The sequence below is a fragment of the Ambystoma mexicanum genome, chromosome 1q (genome assembly GCF_040938575.1).
Source record: "Ambystoma mexicanum isolate Mex_15411 chromosome 1q, UKY_AmexF1_1, whole genome shotgun sequence".
Classification (NCBI taxonomy): Eukaryota; Metazoa; Chordata; class Amphibia; order Caudata; family Ambystomatidae; genus Ambystoma; species Ambystoma mexicanum.
In genome coordinates this window covers 125000297-125025490 of record NC_090922.1, presented here as the reverse complement: position 1 = coordinate 125025490, position 25194 = coordinate 125000297, and the positions used below count along the sequence as shown (strand labels likewise).

General features: G+C 47.3%; 1 protein-coding gene across 2 annotated transcripts in view; it reads right to left on the bottom strand.

Annotated features, from left to right (window-relative positions):
• The window catches only part of CA5A (carbonic anhydrase 5A), a 362632-nt gene that overhangs the window by 23610 nt on the left and 313828 nt on the right, over positions 1–25194 (bottom strand). For both annotated transcript variants that reach the window (XM_069636155.1, XM_069636148.1), the window contains exon 6: positions 5626–5781. In XM_069636155.1, coding sequence (XP_069492256.1) covers positions 5626–5781 — 156 coding nt within the window. The remainder of the gene's footprint in view (positions 1–5625; positions 5782–25194) is intronic.

Below are 25194 nucleotides of genomic sequence, written 5' to 3'. Positions count from 1 at the left end.
TGCATGATAGTGATTGCTGAGATGCCCGTTTATAAAAGGGTCATAAAAATAAGGAACTGTCCATATTGAAAAAGGCAATTATCCTGTCAGTTAGCAGTTCAATGTGTTTGTATTTTTCAAAATCATGTTGATATGTGATGGCCTTGAGATGTGCTCAGTGGTCGAAGTGGGCCGGAGCGGTCGGGAACGGTGCTCCTCTACTTCTTTTAATTAAGTTTTACCGTTCCTGTACTTTTATTTTAAAAAGAAACCGTTCCGGAACGGTTTCGTTTTAAAATAAAATAAAAGTGTAGGAAGCGGTTGGAACTTGCACTTTCAGTGCAGGCACATGTGTTTTGGGGATTTTATCGTGCATGGAAGGGGGCGTGGCAATGGGGTCTGTGGGGAGCGGTGCAGACCAGTAGGGAACATAGTTCCACTACTTTTTTTTGTACACTTCGACCACTGGATCATGTGCTCAAGAGTTCCTGTGAGTCGGGAGGTTTTAAAATCATCTATTTGTAATGAGTTATCTTGTAAGGAGTACTCAAGAGTTCTGGTAAATGCTCGGCCCAATGACAGAGGTGTCAAAGCTGAGAGATTGGCTGTGTTCTGAATGAAAGCTGGGGACACAAAAGGATAATATGACAAAGAATCATATTAGGATAGCTTTCAGTGGAGGGGAGAGAGTGAGTGTCACATCTAATAACCTGGGCTGACCTTTATCCTATACTATAGGAGACCATAAGACATTATAATGAACATGGCACTTTACTGTGCAGTGTTCTGGCTGGATTCAGTGGTGATAACCCTAGAAACTCCTGTGCCAAGTCTTGCTTCAGGCGCTTTCTCAGTTGCAGGTCATAGTTCAATATCTTTAATGTTATTCCTTTGCATAGGCATTGACGTAAGAACATCAGTTTAAACCTACTATAGATCTTTGGCACATCTCAGAAAAAGGTTAGTCTAGAATAAGCCAACAAGTGACATTACGATAGAAGACATGGTTCTGCACAGAAACATATGGACACGAGAGAAAATAGGTATGTGGTCTGCTTTAGTGAAGTGGTTCCTCTGCCCCAAGGTTAGCTCTGGATCTAATCACCACCATCCCCAAAAGAGAAGGTGGGGGGGGGGGTCTACCCTTCTTTCTGACAAGGACAAATGTTTGGCATACACTATGATTTACTATAATGCATACATGGCATTCAAAGGATACTTCAGATATCAAACTTTTGATGTTTGATCCTAAATCAGGGGAATGCAATCTTTGGGACGCCGGATTTGTTGGACTTCAACTCCCACCAGTCTTTGCTAGCATAGTCAATGGTGAGGGATCATGGGAGTCGTAGTCCTAAACATCAGGAGAGCCACAGGATACAGACCCCCAACCTAAATGTTCGGCTACTAGGAGCTGGACAGTCTAAAAGAAAATTAACAGGAATCACAAAGTACTTTATAATCATGTGTTTGGGCGCTGTACCTTCTGGACATGAGGAAATTGGGAGAGGCTACCACGTGTTGCTTTTTCAGGTTTAGACAGAGATTACATGGCAACCAGTTCGAAAATAATTTGCCAATAAAACGATGGACGCGTAACATAACACAAAAGATTGCAACACATTTTCCGAAATCGTTCTACGTTTCTCCAGTATGCTAAAAGCAACACGAGTAGATATGGACAAGAGGTTTGGTTCCAGTTTGCCTTCTTAGATAATACAAATAGAGAGACTATTGAAGAGCTGCTCGCTTCATCACTCCAAGCTGTGATTGCAAGGGATGAATAGAGCTCGAGTGAAACTGTGCCGATATGCTACAATGAGCCCATTATTCTCGGATTCAAAACAGCTGGCTACGAAACGAGCTTCCTTTATTGCAGCCGAATCATTTGCCAACCTCTTGGTCATTATTTAAAGTCAACGCAGAGATAATGATGTTTTCCTTCCTGTGGGTATGGTGTAGAGAACCACATGTTAAAAAACAAAAAGTGCCACTTTCACTTAGTTTAACTGTTCATCGGCAGAGCAAATCATCAAACGCTGAAGTTTGTATTCTGAGCAACAGCATGGTGGTAATAGTTGGTTGACCTCAAGTGGCCTCCAGAATCCCCATTTTTCATCGCCTAATGTAGAGACGGATTAGATTTGTGTATGGGTTCGTATCATTAGGAGGGCGCTTTGACCAGTATAAATTATAGGTGGTGGCAAGCCCAATTCCACAAAGTCCACCCCATAAAGACCTTGAAAAATGAAACCTAAATTAGGTTAGCTATTGCCGATCTGCGCTCTGCCTCCTTAAATGTAAATAAACAATCTTTTTGTATGAAATCAATTTAACGTCATCCAATAGTTCATCTATAGGTGATTTTATTCACATAAGGTCAGCCCAAAATCACCTACGGATGAAGTACTGGATGACACTGAATTGATTTCATACTAAAAGACTTTATTTAAACTTTAAGGAGGCAGCGCGCCAATACCTAACCTAATTTATGTTTTATCTATAGACTGCTCCACAAAATTGCAGTCTGCTGGCAAAAAAAGGTTTCAGCTAACCCAGCAAGCTTAATTAGCAGCTACAAGGAATGTATTGTTCCATGTCACCAGTTTAACATGGCCAGAAATGTGAGATTGTAGGCGTACTGATCAACAGTGACAGGACAGTATTGAAGCCGCAAATAGAATCGTTTCTAGAAGGTGAGTGGAGGTCGGATGAATCTCCCCATTCAGTATTCACAACCAATGTTCCCTAGCCGGGTTTCACAGGAGGCAAGGAAAGAATGCTAAATGTACTCGCGTGCACAAGTACAGAGCGCATACAGTACAAGTAGAATATTACTGTGAAAGTGTACATCAGCACCATCTTCTGGCTGACCAAGGAAGAAATGCTCCGAGCTCCAAAAAGATTCAATTGAGTTTATAAGGAGAGTTCTGTCACCTGAAGGACAAAGAGGATTTTAGGAGACACTAGCACAGAGACATTCTGAGCACTGAGGTTTCAGATACCATTCACTCTTTATTTGGTGAACAAGGAAAATCTGGCCAGTCAGATATGTGTTAAAGGTAACCATCTTGAACATCTCTTTGGACAAGCATTTGCTGAAGTCCGGCTTTAAAATGTGCAATCACCATTAGTCATTGCTAAGTGATATTCATCAACGCCTGGAGAGTAACAAAACATGTGAAAAGTCCTGTGGATCTAGGATTTCTTGAATTCTGTCGGTTTTCCAGCACACAGCAGAGTTCTGTGGTAGGGACCCCGATTTGCATTCTATGGGGATACAGTTCTAAGCTTGGGAGTGTCACTATTTCCAGGAGAAGATTCAGGAAGACGAGATGAAACTAAGAACGGGGCTATGGCGAGATGTGGAGGGAAGTCCCCATCAGCAGAAGCCAATTGCCCAGGGTGATATATTTCCTGGGTGGGAGCTGCTTTAAAAAATGATGGAAGGAAGGAAGCATTATTCCAGATTCCTGTTTGATTTGGGGAGGCTCTAAACATAATCTATTATTGAGCTTTTATGTTGCACAGAATAACCATCATGTCTCAAGTGACTATCCTTGACCGGGGTTTAGGGCGTAATGTGCCCCTGCCCAATGGTCATAAACCTGAGTCTTCCGAAGTAAAATAAAAGTAGTGGAAAGGATACAGGATAAAAAGGATAGAGCAAACAATTGATGGGAGGAGCTGAAAGAAGCTTGAGACATGCAAATTATGACTGGAAAGGTGTAAACTAAGAAATTGTAGATTTGAAAAGTCTGTTTGCGTGAGGGCCTTCAAAAGTGTTCAGGTACCTTAAATAGCGTGAAAGGCATATTTTACCGAGCTCACCAAAAGGCATTGTTTATGTACCCTTACAATGCTAGTTTTGCAATGCCTGGTCTAAGGTCTGACAGCAACAACCTCAGCCTGGTGGTTCCGTCGGCTGGGCCTGGGGTGTATGCGGCCGGTAGTCGTCGTGTGCTGATGTGCGAGTCTATGTGTGTTTTTGTTTTGTTGTTGCAGTGTAGTGAAGTTCGTGCGGTTTGCTGCGCTAGAGGTTTGTGGTTGTGTTTGGTTTGGAGTTTGAGGGGTGTATGCAGAGAAGGAAATTGTTAGTGGTATTGGTTAGTTTGTATCTCTATCCTGGACTGAACCGGTTGGGCTCGTGTAATCTTACACGACCGGATGCTTGTACACCCTGAGCCTCAGGAGGTACGTGCCCGTTTTTAAGTTTCAAGTTTCTTGTCCTGATGAAGGCTGTTGGGTACTGCTGAGGATGACACATTGAGATGGGTGTATCTCTGTACATGGGCCGAAACACGTGTCGAGAATATGCAGTAATACATTGTACTTGCATTATCTCCCAGGACCTTCAATATTCACAAATCATGTATGCTTTCTTGCTCTTCGATGACATACATTCTGAGGTAGAAGAGCATGGAACAGAAACTGCACCTTGCAAGCAATGCTCTTCTTATGAAGCAATTCTGACAAGGGAAAACAGGTTCCTTTGAGGAAACATGACAGGAGGGCCTAGCCATAGCAAAGTTAAGAAAGAATATACTAACAGCAATGGCACTGTTGGAAGCGTTTGGGACCCAATTCTGACCAAATAACTATTTCCAGAACAAAACACAGACCATTACTAACTTAGATTAACGAGCACCAATCCCATATTCCGTTAGACATTTAAAAAAAACACGCACACTGTTAATGTCAGGTAGGTATATTTGAATGGCAACAGTTGGCCGGGGGAATCATAAGTAGCACTTGTTAGCAATTGGTGAATTGTCTAGAAACAGGGGGTAAATGGCACATAGCTCCCGGCAGGGTCAACCCCTGTACCCCTCAACCATGACAAACTCATAACTGATGGAACATTCTCTGAAGGGGAACCGTTCGGTGCATTGGTATTAACCTCTCTCGCAACCGGTACTCTCCAGTCCTTACTTCCTTGTAAACCAAGGGAAGGGTTAGGGCTTCTTAGGTTTTTCCCTGACGTTTGCCCACCAGAGCCCTGTCTGATCAGCGCCTGACCTCCATTCTTCGGAAGAAAGAAGAGCCCTAATACCTCTTCTTAGCAACTAAACATTTCACTTTGTTTTCTTTGTGTATCTGGGGCCTGAGGGGAAGGCTGAACGCCTTTCAAACATTCGCATTAGGAAATTACATGAACATAACATCAAACGACAGACAAGAACATTAAACCAAACACTCAATGAAGTTTACTACGTGCGAGGGGAAAATACAAAGGAATTAGAATGCAGACTTTAAAAGTGCATAGTAGATTTTAAAAAAACGAGGTGCCATCAGTAATACATGTGTGGTAATGCAAACATTCAAGTGTTATACGGACCGGAGGATACAATAACTTGCATTTGAAAGAGTGACCAACAAACAAAAATATAACAATAAAACCTTGAACAAGTTATTAGAACCATCAAAACATCAATGTAGACATAATCATGTTGATAATACGAGTTTCCTGGGATCTTTCCCGGTCCAAAAAACACAGTGGGCCTCATTACACGGTAGGCGGTAACCATGGCGCTATTAGCTATTATTATTATAACCTTTCATCGGTAAAGAGAATTACAGCAAACCCAATGCTTTAAAAACAAAATGCAGTCAGTATTCCATGTAAATTACGGTTCAGGCACCCACCTGGTCAGGACTGACTTGTATTGGTCTTTTCTTTATAATCCACGTCACAGACTCGGATAATGGTGGGGTGGTTAATGAGCCAGCATATGTCCAATAATCTGGGCAGTAAGGCAGCAGACAGGTTGGGTCGAAGCTTTTGAAGTCAGCAAGTGTATCCTAACAAAACATCACATTGAAATGTATTAAAACTTTACATAAAGTACACACACACACACACAGAGAAAACAATGGTAATTTGAGTTTAATTTTTCAGGATCTAATGCAAAGGTTCCTAGCATTCCAGTCTGGGGCTCTTCTGAGCAGACATTTGAAAAAAATGCAACAGCTTGTAAAATGCATCACAGAAAACGAGAAATTATTATATTGAGTTACGTCTCAGAAAAAACGGTTTATTTTTTTATCAGTGCATTTGTTTAAACAGAAAAACCCTTAGCACGTAGAGAAATTAGGTTAAAACACATTACTCAAAAACAATAAGCATCATAAATCTATAATATACAAATATTTCATCCACAATTAATATAAATATTCAAAATTCATTGTGATAAAATGAACATCAAGTTAAAATGGAAAACATTCACTGACCTCAAGAGGAAACCCACATACTCATCTACATGCCTTAGTACTTAGACTCTGGCAAGAGTTGAAATAGACGCAAAGCCTCCTTCCAAATATAAAAGGCTGCAGCCGTTATTACAAGAGTTTCTGCTCCATAAATACTCCTCCATAATTGCTCTGTCTCGACAAACTATAGTCGGAATAAGATCTATATAACCCTTCAAATATGCACTTTTTAGTTTAGAGCAATGGTTATTATATGCTGGGTAGTCTCTATTGTCAAATTACATAGGCAACAGAGTATATCCTTGTATGAAATCACAATCCACCTATCGGTGTGCTCTGGTGTCAGGAGGATATTGAACCGCATAGAAGTGATACATCTTCTCAACTGCCTAGAACATAAGTTCGTAAGGTATGTGCATGGTAAATGAGGGCGAAAGCCTTGTATGCTACACACTGCGTAATTCTTCGTGTTATGGAGATTACTTAAAGTATCCCAGACTTTAATTTTCTTTTCAAGCATCACCACTGCTTTAGGGAGGTCAATCAGTTTTAAGTTACTCAAATGATTTGTTACAGTAGCACGTAGTTCTTGTAAAAAATCGGTTAGATTTTTCACAATTATATTGTTTAGCAAAAAAAAAAAAAAAAATACAACAATTCTGCTGACGGGAGAATACAGAGAGTGACAATTTACAACGTTGTAAAAGACAAAGATTTCAGAGAGGAAAGGCCAAGCTCACATCTTAATGCTTCTATTGAAACAGATGAGGATACACCAAGAATGGAACAAAGAAGCTTCCCTCCAATTTCTCTATCCACATCGTTCTAGACTTAGGAAGCACTGCTAGGCCATGAAAAGGTCATGGGACTATAGTAGTCCTATAAACAGTAATGGGACCTTCAATATTATAACCTCCCTTGTGCTAATGAACTTTTTAATGGATAGCCATTTGTTTCAAACTTCGAGCATGGTAACATCACTGTAGAAAATTACATTGCATACAAGATTCGATCAGGTCTCCGAGATACATGTATTTTTTCTATCACTTCCAGTGGTTTTTGGTTAATAGTCCATGTGAAGGTTTTTCTTTCTTCTACCACCAATTGCAAGATCTAGATCTGAAACCTTTCTCACCATAACTGATCTCAGACACCCAGTTTGTTGCACTTGTTCCAAAAGCAGCTGCATAGTGCTTTTATTGCTGGTCTTCTCCCCAAAAGCAACACCTCAATTAACTTTTCCTGAGAGGTCCCAATCTTTATATCTTAACCTATCAGAAACCAGACATGCAGAGTTATGATTCCTGGGTGAAGAAGACGGCCTCCCTGTTGTAAGAGTAGGTCTACTCTCTGGGGAAGATGTAATGGAGTGCAGATGGACATGTCGAGAAGGTCCGGCTTGTACTGCATTTAGGTGAGATCTGCATTGGCTGCCAGTGAAGCTTAGAATTAAATATAAAATACTTACCCTGACACGTAAGTGCCTCCTTAAAATGGCTCCCAAATATTTGGTGACACGCCTTCAGCCGTATTCCCCTGCCCGTGCTCTCAGGTGACAGAAGCTACTCAAACTGGTACAGCCCAGATTTAAACTGGTGAAGGCCGGTGGGTACAGTTTCAATGTTCAAAATCCAACTGCCTGGAATCTGCTTCCACTGTGCCTCAGAGCCATTCCAACCACGGAAGAGTTTAAGAAAAAGCTCAAAACTGTTCTTTTTAATTTATCACCCGATTAATCTCCTCAGTTCCTCTCTTCTGTTTTTCTCACTCCCTGATTCACTGCTCTATGTAATGCTCGGTTTGTTTTGTTGTGTGTGCGCGCCCCGAGGGCATGTGGCGTGGTATTCAAGAATTTTTAATAAACAAACATGTCCCTCTGGCCTAATCTGTAGCAATCGGGATCATAGATTTCCCGAGCTTCCTCAACATCCTGATGACAGGAGGGATGATAGGAACTGGTGGGAACGCATACATAATTGGAAATTCCCAGTGCACTAGGAATGAAAAAATACCCTGGAGCAGAACAGGTTGCACTTCCTGTTGATACTGGATGCAAACAGATCTACTTGGAGGGGTTGCCCGAAAGGCAAAGATATCTAGAAGGACCTCTTGAGCCAACTTCCACTCGTCGGAGATCAGGCTCTGCCTGCTTAGCTTGTCCGCCGTCATATCTTCTCCGGCTAAGTGAATAGCCGACAGAGATCCCGTTTTGTAGCGCCCAAAACCAGAGCTGCCATTGCCTCCTTGCACCCACCTCTTTTATTGAGGTAATGCATGGCCACTGTGTTTTCCGTCATTATCAGGATGTTCTTCCACTGTACGGACTGCAAAAAGGCCATGAGCGCCTGCCAGTCTGATCGCCCTCAGCTCTAAAAGGTTGATGTGTAGTGCGAGACAAGCAAGGCATCAAGAGAGAGACTTGAGGATAATAGTTTCAAAACCTTTATTTAATGAAGTTCCGGATTGGTGTAATACCTAACTGGCCCTAGCGCTAAAGGAATTGTTCCCTCAACTGATGTTTCTAATGGCCATCGATCTCTAGGTCCAAAACCAAAATCTGTCTGTGTCTAAACCTATGCTTGCCCTCACTCTTTGACAAAATGTGTTAGGAAGTCTTCTTAAAAGAAAAATAGTGGATGCAAAAAGAAATATAAACCAAAGCTGGTTTCAGTTGGTCTTCGACTAGTGTAGTTCTGCAAATGACAAATATCAGTATGATCAATAAGGGTTGTACGTTAACCCTTCTCTACAGGGTCCTTGCAATATTCTTAAACAACTTTCAATGTCTCTGGTTCTTTGGGATTCCCTTCCCCAAGCTTCAATTCCTCCAAGTTTTGAACAAAACAAAACATGAAAGTTTCTCAGAGGCTTCTCAGGGTTCCCTTCCGCAAGCCGCCTCTCTGGTTCAAAGTAACTATTTGGCTTCGTTAGGCCTCTCAGTGTTCCCTTCCCCAAGCGTAGCCCCCCTCTGGTGCACACAAACAAATATTCATCTTACAATAGCTCTGTAGGCTTCTCAGGGTTCCCTTCCCAAAGCTTGGGCCCCTTTTATGTAAAACGAAAGTTCAGATGGTCAGGATGCGTCTCCTCTTAATCACAGTTCCTTTAGGGGCAGTATCAGACTTTCGAGAACGCCAGGCTCTTTGCTCCTCCTTAGTGCGACCACTCTGATGAATAACGCCTCTCCTTTTCTCCTACTTCCACTATACTCTTGACTTTCCTTTGTTGGGGATTTCCTGCACCCCTTTTAACACCTTCTGTGTCTTTCACACTTTCCCTTTGCTTTCTTCTGCTCACTTGCACCTGTTTCTTGCTCCTTTTCACTTTACTGTGCTTCTTGCACACTCTTCCCTCGTCTTGTGCTCACTCGCACCCTTTTCCACTTTTCAGGTCGATCTTACCCTTCCTCCTTTTCGGGTCGCTTGTACCTTTCTGTGTTTTTTACAGCGCCTTTCACTTTTAACGTTAATTTTTCTTCTTTTAATTCTGTGCCTCTACCGCATTAAACTTTACTTTTCTTTGCTGTCTTCTTTCCTTTCGTAACACTTCCGTAAGCCTTTCTTAATAATTTCTGTCCTTTCATGCCGCTTACAACAATGTTTCCATTTCGCTCCAGGCACCCGCACGCTACCGAGATTCTCTCTTCCCTTTCGCATGAAAATCACTGGTAAGCCCGGTGTTGGCTATCGTTCTTCCTTGTGTTGCTTGGGTCAAGGTCAGGGTCTCACCACCTGCCTCTCTGACACCCTTGGGACTGGCATACGTCACAAGGGAATAAGCAGTTTGTTAGACAGGGCCAGCAGTCAGACATCAAGTACCTCACTCCGGCTCCTTGGAGGCACTGCTCTCTAGCCACGCTGCACCCCCTCTGGCATACCGGGTCAGCATCTTCGCACTCCATTAATCTCCAGGATCTCCAGCCCTTCCTTACTGCTTCCTTCTGTTGCTTGGCTCCCATGCTCCACACCGCATCTCCAGCTCGCTCTTCTGTTCGTACAAAACCACATCTTTTATAGTTGAGAGTCAGGTGTGAGTGGTCATTGTTAAATGCCCGACCCTACCTGACTATTAGTGGGACAACCTAATGGTAGTTGGTAGCAGTGTCCACTCTGTTTCTCAAAGTGTACAAAGGTAATCCTCTCGGTCGCCTCTTCTTCTTCTGAGTATTTGTTGAAAATGGAGAGGAGGTGGACATGGAATGTGCTTGTAGATTAGATTTGTTTATTGAAACATTAGTAGGTGACTGGTTGGGGGGGATATAGGAAAACCTTCTAGCATTGGTTTTATTCAAATGGATAGTTTTCTTTCTCGATAGGTCACTCTGTACCCCTGACATACTGGCATACAAGCATGGGACTTGATAGTATTCCCTGTGGTCTAGAGTAGTGGAAGATGAATCAATGGATACTTCGGTTGAGCCCATATCTTGTCTTATTTGATCTTTCTCCTCACCTAGCTTCCCATAATAAAATCCTTTCTCGTCCTCCCTTGGATCAGGTGTAATGAGGCCTGGATCAGGGATGATGGAATGGAATTGGAAATATCCCATGCAAGCTTCCAGGACCTCCTCTCCTGTTGTCCCGTGGATTCACCACCTGCGGACACCTCACTCCCAATACCCAAGGACCCTCTACCCAGGTGATCCATCCCCAGGTTCTGGATCCAACAATGGCTGCCGTACCCTGGCCACCTGAGAAAAGACTAATTTAAAGAATTAGGAGAGATCCGATTTATGGGAGTACCACCCTCAGGGATCAGAAAGGACCTGTGAGAAGAGCAACAAAGGGGGTGGTAACCCTATCTCTTCCAGACACACTCAGGTCAGTGATGTGCCTTTTGTTAGAAGGCGAAGCCGCTGCAACACTTATTTAAAATATGCAAGTGTGATAATGACACTCAGTTGGTCAAAACAGGAAGGTGCAAATAGAAAAACATAACAAAAGCACCTCAGAAAAAAACCACTAAATAGCAGCAAAACTAATTTTATTTATCTTCATGATAAAACCAATTGAAAAGTTCCACTCAAAATAGTGGAGGGCAATATTCACAATAAGTATAAACGTAATTACAACAATTGATATGTTATTTTCAAAGCTGAAAATTTAGTGGGGTTAGTACGTGAAAACTGGTACTATGTAGGCACTAAATGTGCAACATCAAGCATTTAAGAGTAGAGCACTGTTTGGTTAAACCAGCTCTTACAAAAGGAAAAACCTATTAGATGTCTTAGGTTTCTTTTTTGTGAGAGTAGACATATGTTTCAGCTAAAAGCATCCTAATAAATCAGGCAATGCACAAAACAGTTGTCTGTTGATGCGGGAGGAGCCGTCTTCAGGACACGGGAGAACAGAGCAATGGAACAACTTTGTGGTGTTGAGTACTTCTTAATAACCGTACTTATTTGACAAAAAAACCCACTATATTTAGTATTTAATGCTGTAATGATTTTTATTTTTAAAGGGTTGACCACGATGCTCATTAATAAAAGGTGCTTCGTCCGAAATGCAGTATGTCTTGCGATTCGCGTTGTCAAAAGGTGCTGCTTTTTGTGGCTATAGAAGTGGGGCCACTTAGTAACCGCTGTGTTACAGGGGAACCGTTACGGTGATGAAAGATGCTCTTAGCCAGAGTTGCGTTTGCAACTTTGTTGCTCTTCTCACAGCACCTGAGAAAAGATCCAGGGGGAATAGGAGTGAGACTCCCCTTCTCCAAAGTGGGCAGGACAGAAATGTTTCACACGAAGACGGAAAGAAAGAATTATCTTTACCCAAGTTTTGGTCTTTCTGAACTAGTGTGAAGCCATTGGACTGATGGTCCAAGGAATCCCACATGAACCTTGGGTTGGATTCTTTTCCTTGCTTTACTGGGTTCCTCCTCAAGAAAGCAAGATTTTCGTCCCTATTGGTTTTCCCCTGCAAATTCAGACCCTTCTGGTTGGGCTGATGGAACAAGTTACTTACCTGTAAGTGTTGTTCTCCAGCATGGGTCTGGCATGGATTCACATGCTCATGAAGATTCCCCGTCGCCAGGCTGGGAATCCTCGGTAAAGAAAAAAATCAGTTGCAGTTTCGTTTCTGAACTGTCTTTCTTAGTAGTAACCAATCACTGGTCTCTGGGTCCTACTGCCCCCAGCCAATGACGGCCCTCTCCCCAAGCCCCTCCCCTGGCAGCCATCCTCAGATTCGGTAGCACGTAAAGTGGTAGTAGGACCAAGTGGTAGGAGTGAGGGTTCGCATGTGAATCCATGCCAGACCCATGCTGGAGAACAACAGTTACAGGCATGTGACTTGTTCCTTCTCCAGCATGGGGTCTGGCATGGATTTACATGCTCATGAATACAATACATAGCAGTACACATGCACAACCACGGGAGGTGACAAGGCTCAACATTAAGCATTTCATCAACTCAACATTAAGCATCTATTACCTCCTAACTAGGCCCACCTTCAGGCGAACAGGTTGCGCAGCACTGCCTGGCCGACTCTGGACTCCTCCCTGCATCCCAGTCGACGCAGTAGAATCTCGTGAAGGTGTGCGTCGATCTCGACGTAGCAGCCCAGCAGGGGCACACCAGATAGGAACACTGTGGTAGCAGCAATCGCACTGGCAGCGGTCGGTTTGCCAACCGGTGACAGTGCATGATGCAGCCGGAGAGCCATCTGGAAATGGAAGCCTTCGAGTGGGCCTTCCCTTGGTTCACAGGTCCAAAGTTCACAAACAGCTGTGATGTCTTCTGAAAACTATTCATGCGGTCCAGCTATAACTTCAACGCTCTAGCTACATCCAGCGAGTGCAAAGTCCTCTCTGCCGGCGACGAAGGGAATAACACAGGTAACACCAAGGGCTCGTTGAGCTGGAAGTCCGACGGCACCTTGGGCATGAAGGAGCGGTGTGTCCTCAGCACCACCCTCGTCTTGTGGAAAGTCAGGTATGGAGGTTTACAAGAGAGGGCCTGGATCTCTCCCACTCGTCGTGCGGAGGTGATGGCCACAAGAAACGCTGTTTTCCACAACAGGAACTTCAACGGTGCAGAATGCAGAGGCTCGAATGGCGGCCCCATGAGCCTGGTCAGCACCACGTTGAGCTCCCACAACGGGGCCGGAGCCTTTACGGCGGGAACGCGTACATGAACAGGCCGTCCCAGGGGAATGAAAAGGCATCGCCCATGCTCCCCGGCTGGGGAAACCTGCTGGCGAACCTCCGGCACTTGGTGTTTGTTGCCGTCGCAAATAGGTTGATCTGGGGATTGCCCCATCGTTGGAAGAGCAGATCTACTTGATCCTGATGCAGTTCCTACTCGTTACACAAGCGCAGCTCCCTGCTGAGTGAGTCGCCGATGGTGTTCTTTATTCCTGCTAGGTGGAAGGGTACCAGAAACATCGCCTGGGCGATGGCCCAGTGCCACAGCTCCTGGGCCTCTTTGGATAGGGCTGGGGATCTGGTACCTCCCTGCTTCCGGATGTAGAACATCGTGGTGGTGTTGTCGGTGAAGATCCTCACCACCTTGCCCTTTAGGGACGGGAGGAACGATCTGAGGGCCCAGAACACAGCTCGGAGCTCCAGGATGTTGATATGCAGTGACCTCTCCTCCGGGAGCCAAAGGCCTCTTGCGTGGAGATCTCCGGTGTGCACTCCCCACCCCTCCAGGGAGGCAGCCGTCGTCACAGTCTCCTGATGTGCCAGGGTCTGGAAGTCTGCACCCGCCGTCAGATGCGCACCGGCGCATCACCACTGGATCGCCTGGCGGAAGGCCTCGTTAAGCGAGATCCTGTCTTCGAAGCTGCTCGCCGCTTGTATCCACTGGGCGTCGAGGAACTCTTGCAGTGGTCGCATCCACAGTCTGCACAGGCGCACCAGATAGATGCACGAGGACATCATGCCGAGGGGGGCCTTGATGGACCTCACCCTGGCCACCTCCGTGGCCAACAGCCGCTGCACCTTGCCCATGATGGCCTTCGTCCTTTCCTCCGACGGGGGGGCCAGTCGCGCCACTGTGTCGAGCTTGGCTCCCAGAAACAGTGCGACTGCGACGGAAACAGATGGGATTTGGTGAAGTTGATGGAGAAGCTCAGGTCCGTGAGCAGTGGACGGTCTTCGCTGTGCGCTCGACGGCGAGTTCTCTTGTCTTTGCTCGGATGAGCCAATCGTCCAGGTAGGGGTAGATGTGAATCCCCTGCAGGCGCAGCCGCGCAACCACTGGTGCTAGGAACTAGGTGAATACCCGGAGCGCCGACTTCAATCCGAAGGGAAGGGCCTCGAATTGGTAGTGCCGTCCCTGGACTATGAATCTGAGAAACTTTCGATGACCTTTTAGACTCGAGATGTGAAAGTAGGCATCCTCCAAGTCCAGCGACGATAGGAAGTCGCCCTCCTCCAGCTGCCCCAGCACGTGCTGGAGGGTAACCATCCTGAACTTCTGGGCCTTGATGTACTTGTTTCATCAACAAAGATCCAGGATGGGTCGACAACCGCTGGTCTTCTTTCTTACAAGGAAGTACTGTGGGTACACTCCGGAGCCCCGGAGCTTCCGATGGCTCCTTTCTTCAGCATCGCCCTTACTTCCACCAGCAGTTGGGGGGACGTGGTTTTCCTTCCTGGCCACAGGTGGAATGCGGGGGCACTTCTTCATAAATTCAAGCGTGTGCCCACGAGCCAGGGCATCCAGCACCCATCAGTCGATGGAGATGGAATCCCACACACTGACTAGCTTCGCCATCCGGCCTCCGACCGGGGTGCTCAGGTGGGGGCCCGACGCTACGGCCGGTTCAGTCCTGCTTGGCAGCGGCCTTGCTGACCTTGGCGACGATGAGATCCTCCTGACTTGCTGCATCCTCTGTAGGCCTCCTGCGACGAGGAGCGGGCCGTCTGGTGGTACGTCATGGAGCAGGGGTGGGGAGGTGGAAGACAAAGCTGTAGCCCCTGCCGCCTTCTTGGCCGCACCACCGAGACTACCGAATCCGGGGTCGGCTGAGCCCTAAGGCACAGAGGGGCCGAATCCGGAACCCGGTACTTCTTCTCGTACTGGTCTCTCTTGGCAGGAGTCGTGGACAGGTTCTTCAGGAGCAAAAGCCCCTCGTTCCAGATGTCGTCTAGTAACGGGACTGAGAGGACCGTCTTCCTTTTGGCCTCACACCCGTTGATAGAGGAAACCTTCCTTCTTCTGTTCTTCGGGGCAGAGCGAGAAGAGCTTGGATGCTTTGGCAATCATGGCGTGGAAGGAGCCAATTTCCTCGGGCAGGGAGGCCCGAGGAGGTGGTGGTGATGATGGAAGGTCCATCCCGTCACCATCGTCATCCGTCCCGGTAGTGGCCGTCTCCGTTCCTGTGTCTTCCCTAGGATCAGGGGAAGGGGATGAAGGCTGCGAGGGCCGCGCAGGCTGGTAGGGCGGGGGTGAACTCTTCTCTGCTTGCTTGGAGGGCTCCCCGATGGGCCAGGTTCCGCTGGATCGTCTGTTGGGGGTAAGGGCAACCTGGTCCTTATCTCCATACATAAGGCCTGGATCGCCATCAAGATGGCTCCCGAGTTGTCCTGAGGCTCGGGTACCGCGATCCCTCCCGTGGGACCGCACCTCGTCGAACTTCTTGTTGAGGACCTTCACGACCCCAGCCAGCTTCTCCTCAGAGGCTGAATCCATATCCGTGATAGCCACCGCCCCCTCTTTTTCCACCGGGGTTCTCACGGGGGTCTTCTTGATGGGCTGAAAAGAGGATTCTTTCTGCGGTGACAGGGAGACTCTGGGCCCCGAGGTCACCTCCACTGGAGTAGCCTGGAGTAGCCTCCACAGGCTCCGCCAGGGCCGCCACGACTCCCTCGATAGAGGCCTTAGCCGGGTGAATCAGGGCCTTCACGACTTTAGGCGCGCTTGAGGCCTTCAACTTGGGTGGACGGTCACCCCCTCGCTCCCCCTCGGCTGCTTCCGTCGGGATCGACCGGGACTTCTCTAGAAGCTTACCCGGGTTCTCCCACTTCCTCTTTCCCGAGCCAGAGCGTTGGCTCGTGGTTGATGGCATTGGTGAAAGTGTGCCCTGCCTCGCGGTGCTTAGCCTTTTGTTGGGCCCCCATCGCCGGAGCACCCTCAAAGGACTTAGAAGACCGCTCGGACCTCTTCTTTTTCTCACCTCCTTCCGGCCATTTGGTGAGGCGGATACGCCGATCCTGCATGGTCCGTTCTGACAGGTTCTTGCAAAACGCACAGTCCTTCTCCACGTGTGTTTTGTCTTCGTGCAGGCAGGAGAGGCATCTAAAATGCTTGTCCTCCTTCAAGACATTCTGCAATCCGCATCCAGGGCAGTTCCTGAACAGCTTGGATCCGGGCATCGAGTTTCCTTTGTCCTGGGCAATGTCCACAGGGTAGGCCTCAAGGTCTTCAGGAATCCTCCAAAAGCACAACTCGACAAGAACTTCGCCCTTGAGGGGTGTAGAAAATTCCAAAACGGGTCCCCGTTGATTGGAAGTAGAAACGGTGGAGCTTGAGGCTCGATTGACCGAAATCGCAAAACACAGTAAAAGCTTGAGAGCTATAGCACGAGGACTCCCAACACTTGAATGTGCGGTAAAAATCGGAGGATGGCTGCCAGGGGAGGGGCTTAGGGAGAGGGCAGTCATTGGCTGGGGGCAGTATGACTCAGAGACCAGTGATTGGTTACTACCAAGAAAGACAGTTCAGAAACAAAACTGCAACTGATTTTTTCTTTACCGAGGATTCCCAGCCTGACTATGGAATATTCATGAGCATGTGAATCCATGCCAGACCTCATGCTGGAGAAGTATATTATAAAGCACGAGACTGCATCTGAGCTACTCGAAGAACCAACTGATGAAATTGAGGCAAATATGTTCCCAGAATTAGATGGGTTGGCAAGTTGGGAATTAGTGTCGTTTTCAGCTTCAGTCACCTTCCTAAGATTTTAATAGGGACTTGTGCCAGTTGGTAACTCTTAGCACAGACATGGACACAACCTACTTCCTCCTTTCCAACTTTCTTCCAATTCTGGGGAAGTAATCCAGATCTTATGGCAAAATTCCGGCTCTCCGGGTCCAACAGTACCCAAATGATCTTCCCCCCTCAAAAACAGCAGGTATTTGATAGACAGACTTACCTCACGCACATAGGAAATTATAGGGCACCATGCTGGTTTTATTGGGGTTTTTTTCTAGATGGGTTCTCACAGTCCCCTGTGTGCTCGTTTTTATTTCATCTGGCTGGGCGCACAGAAAACTCAACATGGGTGGCTCAATCTCTGCTTTCAGAGTCTGTTCACACAGATGGAATTTTCCTATAGATGGCCTAACAAAAAACAGATTAAATTTAGAGGACAACATCTTGTGAGGAGACGCACCTTTGGGGTTAAGATGCACAAAGGCTTTCTATTCTCATCTCCACTCACAAGACTGACAGAACCTGGTTTTATTAAGGGTTGTAGAATCAAGAGAGGAGATCTAAGGGGCCCGATTCTTCTAACTGGTGATTTCTTTTATAGAAACACCAGGGACTCCCAGTGTCTAATGAGGCTGGTGGAGAAGGGGGACTCGCACTCCTTCCCCCCCCCACCCGAGGTCCAATTTCGAGTTTGCTCCCTTCTGAATCACTAAAAGATTCCGATTTTAGTGAATCCTGGAAAGGTAGCCCTGGGGAGGATTTATTTAACACTTATAAAGCGCAAACTATTGCCCAGGGGTGTCTAGGGGTTGGGGGAGGCAGTGCAGCAAGACGAACCAGATGCAGTAAGATGAAAGACTGGCAAGCTGATCAGAACAAGTGAGTTTTCAGAGCCGTCCGAAAACAAAAATAGCCCTCAATAGCTCATATTGATGGGGAAGTGAGTTCCACAGTCTTGAAGCCAGAACCTAGAAAGACTGGCCCCCAACCTGGGCCCTCTGGTAACTTGACATTTTTAACAGCAACTGAGATGGCAAGTGTACGTTTCTAGCTGGACAGTACCGTTCAATCTTTTTCTTCAGATATTCTGGACCAGTGTTACACAGCCCGGTGAGTGACGCAATTCTCACTGCTAAATTTTGTAGTACCTGCATCTGCTGGATTTGGTATTTTGGTTGCCCTAGGTAGATACCATTACAGTAGTCCAAAGACCCCATAATGGTGGAAGTAACCACCATAGTGTGACATACAGAAGGCAGCAGAAGGAGAATATTCCTCCCGAACCCTGCGCTGCAAATTGCTGAGATCTGTGCTTCTCTAACGATTCGGGAGGAGCTTCACCTCCAGGCTCTTCACCGATGCACAAGTAGCGGAACATGGGCCCAGAGAGTCAGGCCAATATTGGGCGTTCCAAAGGTGATAAGCCCTTTGTCGGCCAAAAGCCAGCCCCTTTGTTTTATTCCCATTTATTTTCAGCCAGTTCACTGCCATCCATTTACTGATCTTATCAGGACAGTCCCTGTTTTTTCCTGGAGGGTCAGAATGGAGAACGCTGGGGAGGGGGAAGATGTCCAGCCGGAACACTAACTGCATGTCTTCAGCACAGGTATAGAAGAGAATTCCACAATCAGCAATAAGCTTGGCAAGGAGGCGGACATACAGATTGAAAAAGAGGGGGCGGGGGGAGGAGGGATGAGCCCTGCGGAACTCCACAAGTCAAACCCATAGTGGGCGACAAACACTCCTGAAATTAAATGGTCTGAGACCGCCCTTCCAGGAATGACCCAAACAAGGCAAACAATGAGCTAGCCACTCCTGCTTGCTCCAGCTGGTTTAGCAAAGTGTGATGATCCACATAATCGAAAGACACAGATCAAGGAGAAGAAGAACCCTGACTCTCTGCGGTCCCGACAGAGAGCCAGGTCATCCAGTAACACGATCATCACCGATTCAGTACCCATAGTGGGACGGAAACCAGACTGAAAAGGGTCTAAACAATGGTTGTCTTCTAAAAATCTTGAACTGTGGAGTGATCACTGCCTCCATCAGCATCATGACAGCAGGGAGAAGGGAGAAGGGGCAATAGCCAGCAGCCTCCTGGGGATTTAGATTAGCTTTTTTCAAGAGGTTGGCAAAAACAGCATGCTTCAAGGAAGCAGGGATAATTTATTTGGTAAAGCAATATTGAAGGGCGTTTGTAAATAGAGTAATCATCCTCTGCAAAAGTGGTTTGAGAATCCGAAAGTGGCACGTTAAAAACGGAGGAGGCTGATTTAAGACCGCCTAGGACTCTCAATACAGTTTCATCATTAACAGGATCAAGACAAAAATTACTTGGCTGAAAAAGGGGCCAGGCCCATGTCGACCGATTCAGACAAATGCAGACTAGCCTCATCGCCAGTTTGATCATTCATAATTGCTTGACGAAAGTTGGAGATTTTCTTTGAGAAAAAAGAGCCAATTGCGTTAGAGCATGACTGAGCATCAGACAATATAGCTTGCTTCCTAGAGGCAGAAACAGATAGTTCCTTAGCCACTAGAAACAGTTCCCTAGAGCAACAGGATGCACTTGAAACACTTGTGTATAGGCGCGTTATAAATGCCATGCCATATTATATCATATCAGTAATCGGGTTAGCGCTATATTTATATTTTTACGCTACAATCAGCTTATGATAGCAAGATACTGCTAGCTTATAGGAAGGTCGGCCTTACTCAGCATAGTTAAGACGCCAGGCGGAGGCAGGTCTGTTTCTGTTCTCAGAGATCAGAGGTGAATCATGCAGCCGTAGGTCTAGATCTTCCAAAGTGGGTTTTCAGGGGGCCAACTCGTCTGCCACCTTAGAAAGGGCCTTCAGGAGAGAGGGGCAGGGGTCAGCACCATCTTCTCTATATTCTGCATTAGCTTGCAATAAGTGGCCAGTGAAGACATGTATGTCAGCCTTATGCCAGGGCCTATGAGACTGTAGGCCATGGGAAACCGCCAAACCACAAGGTGAGGTTCTAATAATGAATGGGACCAAATAATGGTCAGACCAGATGACCGGGACTGGTGAAAAACTGACCACCAGCACTTCATCTGAGAAAAACATATCAAGAAGATTGCAATTCTCTCCCTACTCATAAGAGTGGTAGAGTCCCAAAGAGAGATACAGTAGGCTGGTAATCAAGGAACCAGCAGCCTGTTGGGAGGAATCATTAGGATTCAGATTTAAGACCCCTAAAACGATTAGGCTGGAATAAATCAGGGCCAGATTAGCCGCCAACTGTGAAGTATCGACTACAAACTCCACTTGTGCAAACACAAAGGGCCTATACACCATTAAAAAGTGAAAGCTCATGTTGTCACTAACCTTCACTCAACTAAAAATAATTCACAAGAAAGTGAGTGCTGAAATACTATCTGCTGGCACTGAAAAACCGATGGATAGATTAAGGCCAGGCCACCACCTCTACCAGGGAAAAGGGGGCGGGGTTTAGAGGGGGTCTGTCAAGGTGTAAAACAGAATAGGCAGCAGAATCAACCAAAAGACTAGGGAGGTCAAAGCAATGAGCACCAGCAGATCTTGCATTGATCAGGATACACCTAAGGGGACCAAGAGGCACCTGGCTCCCCCTCTTAGACACCCCCCAGAATTACCCGGCCCCTGTGTACACCCACATCCAACTCTTTCATAAAAAATAGTTCCCTAAGGAGCTATATCAATGAGTTCCTCACGTGTGTATCCCAGAATGCCGATTGCATAACTGAGGGAGAGGTGGACGGTGCGGTGCTGGCATACTGGCCGATAGGATTGTGGAGGGCGCAAGTGCATGTGGAAACGCTGCTGACTCTGAAGCCGAGTTCGGCAACAGCAGCGACTCTGAAGCAGAGTTCGGCAACAGCAGGGCGGGATGTACGCTTACCGGGCTCACACCGAACTGCTTGGGAAGGACCGCCCTCCTACTCCGGAGGGGTCTGGCGGCATGCAAAGAGAAACAATGTCCCATACGCAGCCGACCGGACCGACACCGGACGGAGGGCGGTACTCCAGTTACAAACCCCCCACTGCCCTCATATTCCAGACACTTACCTGTGTAGCCGGCAAGCATGGCCTCCATGGCCACCACGGCCTCCAAGGCTCCATTGGCAAGGCGCCCACACAGAGGGCGGACCCGGAGGCCCGCATGGTGGAGGAGCAGGGAAGCTAACTGCCCGCGGCACTCCGGAGGCAGAGCCTGGAGCGTGAGAGAGCTGCAGCAGCGTCATGACCTGGATGGACATGGGGGTGGAGGGGGGAGGTCCCGGATTCAACACTGGTACAGCTGGAGAGGGGGTGGGGACGGCAACTCCTCTTGCAAGGATAGGTCCCTCAAGTAATCAGCCTATCCGCGTGGGGGTGACAGGAACCGTCTGATTGGTTTAGGCCCAAGCCTAGCACCTGGGATAAAAGGAGAAACACGGATTCTCCTGTGTTGGTTATTTGCAGAAGACCGGAAAGTAGAGAGGAAGTGACTGGTGGGCCTACCCGGGCTCGAGTGAGTAGGAGGAGACTCAAGAGGAGCAGCCTGCCTCCAAGACTTTGAGAGCAGTGAAGTAACTTCCTCCAAGTACCAATATTGTTTGTTTATGGACACCTGTCCTTATTTCTACAAGTGGCATAGTCAGCAGGATATACGACAAACGCAATGGAGAACTTTATAGGAAGGCCTGCAGCAGCTGTTACAAATGCAGGCCCAGCAGGCAGTAGCGGACCGCCAGGCCTTTCAACAGGCAATCCAAATGCAGAGTTCCCTACAGACATCCTCCCAGGATAAACAACATGAAACGATCCGCCATCCTACAAAAATTCAAAGACGGAGAAGACCCGGCGTTCTTCTTTACCGGCTTTGAGAGGATAGCCCAGAATGCCCAATGGCCAGTGGACCGATGGGGACAGTATGTGGCTCCCCTATTATCAGGGATAATGCAAGGGGCCTACCAGGCAGTAAACCCCAACGACAACACACCCTATGTGGAGATAAAGAAAGCCGTTTTGGATAGACTGGGTCTAGATGAAGAGGCCTATCGCATGCAACTCAGGGACACAAAACTAAAACTAGGAGAAAGCCTATTCTACAGAGTTAAGGACCTCGTGGAAAAATGGCTTCAGCCTCCTAACCCAGCCATACAAGACATACTGGATAAAGTCACTTTGGAACAATTCATTGAGGCCCTCCCCCACCCATGCAGAGGTGGGTTTGTCAACATCAACGGCCCTTACTGGCAGAAGCTGTTGACATCGCCTCTGCCTACCAGAAGGCCGGGGCTGACAGGCCGTTCGTAACGAGGTCCTACACCCGGACCCTGATGCCCCTCAACGAACCCCACCCGACCAAGGGACCTCGACCCATATTGCCTAGATGGAGACCCTCTGAAGAATGTATACCTCGGCCTGAGGAGGATAGAAGGGCAGGTCCAGAAGGGAGAACACCCACTTTGGCAACCAGGTTCCGCCAGCCTCAAAGCTATCATTGCGGCGACTGGGGCCACATCGCCCATTTTGCCCTAAAAGAAGAGGAACAGAGCCCATGGAGATCGAGTATATGAAAGCGGACCCGGAGCCTCGGTTTTCAGGGCCATATACCATGGACATCCGGGTGGATGGGATCCCAGTTCGAGCCTTACTGGACAGCTGAAGCAGACAGACTGCCATTACACCAACTGTAAGGGACTCAACTTACTTACCTGATTTACGTGTGCCTATTCGTTGCATACACGGGGACGTGAAACCATATCCTATGAAAAACATACAGGTGAAAATAGGCCATGACATTGGTAGACTACGAGCTGCCGTCTTACCCCTCCTTGCGCGCCCCAGTCGTTCTTGGGACGGACCTACCCCTCTTTCATCAAACAATGAAAGCCCTAGACCCAAATTGGTGGTCCGAAGCCCCCTTTTCCCAAGACCTTGTAGAAGCAGGTACAAAGGGCCCAAAGTAAACAGAGTGAGAGAAGAGAGAACCTGCTGGCCCACTGCAGTACCATGTATGCCACCCAACGAATAGAGTGGAACCCTGAGGATCACAAAGACTCCATTCGGGGAGAAACCTTGGCCGACCCCACCCTTAAAATAGGCAAATAACAGGCTCTAAAGGAGGCGGACCCCGACCTGAATAAGGGACCTGGATTTATATCCCGAGACGGCCTTCTATATAGAGCCTATAAGGCAATAGATGGTACCCAGAAGGAACAATTACTTCTACCCAAGACCCACCGAATGGTCATCCTGCAGTTGGCCCACAATCACCCCTGTGGAGGCCATATGGCCTCTCTGAAAACCCAACAGAACATACTGACAAGATTCTATTGGCCAAGAATCTATGGGGATGTTGCCAAGTTCTGCAAGGAGTGTACACCCAGTCAGTTGACAAGCGGGGAGAAACCAGCCAAGGCCCCCCCCCCTACAACGCATGCCTTTGATCACCATACCTTTCCAACGCATCGGTATGGATCTAGTAGGACCATTAGAGCCGGCCTGCAGAGGATACAAATGCCTGCTGGTCATTGTGGACTACGCAACACGATATCTGAAAGCATTCCCATTAAAGGGGACATCAGCGAGGCAGGTTTGTGACTAACTCATTCAATTTTTCTCACGGGTAGGAATACCCATCGAGGTCCTCACTGATCAAGGGATTAATTTTATGTCTACTGTCATGCCCCATGTCTGTGAATCGTTACAAATAAAACAACTACGCACCTCAGTCTATCATCCTCAAACAGATGGGCTGGTGGAACGGTACAACAAGAGCATTAAAAAATGTTTAAGAAGGGTCACAGGACCAGGTGGGGGGTGGGGGGGAGGGGAGGACTGGGATTGAGTATTACCGCTAGTCCTCATGGTACTGAGGGACGCACCTTAATCCTCAAATGGATTTTCTCCCTTCGCACTGCTCTTTGGGAGACAACCCCGAACAATTTTGGATTTAGTAAAGGAAGACTGGGAAAACATTCAGGAAACCTCGTTGACGGAATACACTGAAGATCTAAAATGTACACCTAACAGCCCTCCGGCTATGACAGAAGCCAATCTAGGGCAAGCTCAAGCCAACCAAGCAGGAGCATACAACAAAGGAAGCTGCATGAGGACCTTCCAACCGGGAGAACAAGTGCTAGTCTTGCTACCCACCAGCACCAACAAGCTACTAGCCCGGTGGAGAGGCCCCTATGTAGTAAAGGAGGCCCTAGGACCAGTTAACTATAAAATACATCAGCCTGACCGAACCCCCTCTACCAAGGTCTACCACATCAATCTCCTGAAGAAATGGAAAGAACCAACACCCATGGCGGTAATGATCCCCATTGGGATAGAAGGAGAGGAACCCCGGTCCACAGAACCACCCAGCCTCCAATGGGGTGTACAATGGGGAGAAACCCTAACAAACGTAATGAAGGGGGAAATATTAGAAACTCTTTCTGAACACAAGCAGACCTTCTCTTCCTTACCAGGAAGAACCCGTTTAATGGAACACTGCATCGAAACTACACCGGGGCAGACGGTATGACTTCGACCATTCATTTATTTATTCGTTTTTGTATTGCACGCAGCAGCCTCAGGGGATCGTGGCGCTTGTTACAGAAAAAAGCTTAGTTGCAGGACATACATTGCATATCCGTATAGGATTCCATTTAGGATCCCGGAAGGCAGAAGACAAGTCATAAGGGAAGAAATAGCAGAAATGATACGTCTAGACATCATCGAACCCTCCACTAGCACCTGGTGCCAAAACCGGGCAGGTCAGTCCAGTTTTGTATGGATTACAGGCAGCTGAATTCCATCTCGCAATACAAGGCATAGGATGGATGAACTCTGAGAAAGGCAATGAACTCTTAGAAAGGCTAGGATCAGCCGGGTACTTCAGCACGCTGGACCTAAAAAAAGAAGGGGTACTGTCAGATCCGCATGAGACTGTCAGATAAGGAGACAACAGCCTTCGCTACACCACAGGGGTTGTTCCACTACAAGGTACTACCTTTTGGGTTACACAGGGCCCCGGCCACGTTCCAGCGACTGATGGATGTGCTTCTCCAACCACGCAAGCTACGCAGCCGCATAGCTGGACGACATTGTAATATATAGTGCTTCATTGAAGGAGCACACAGC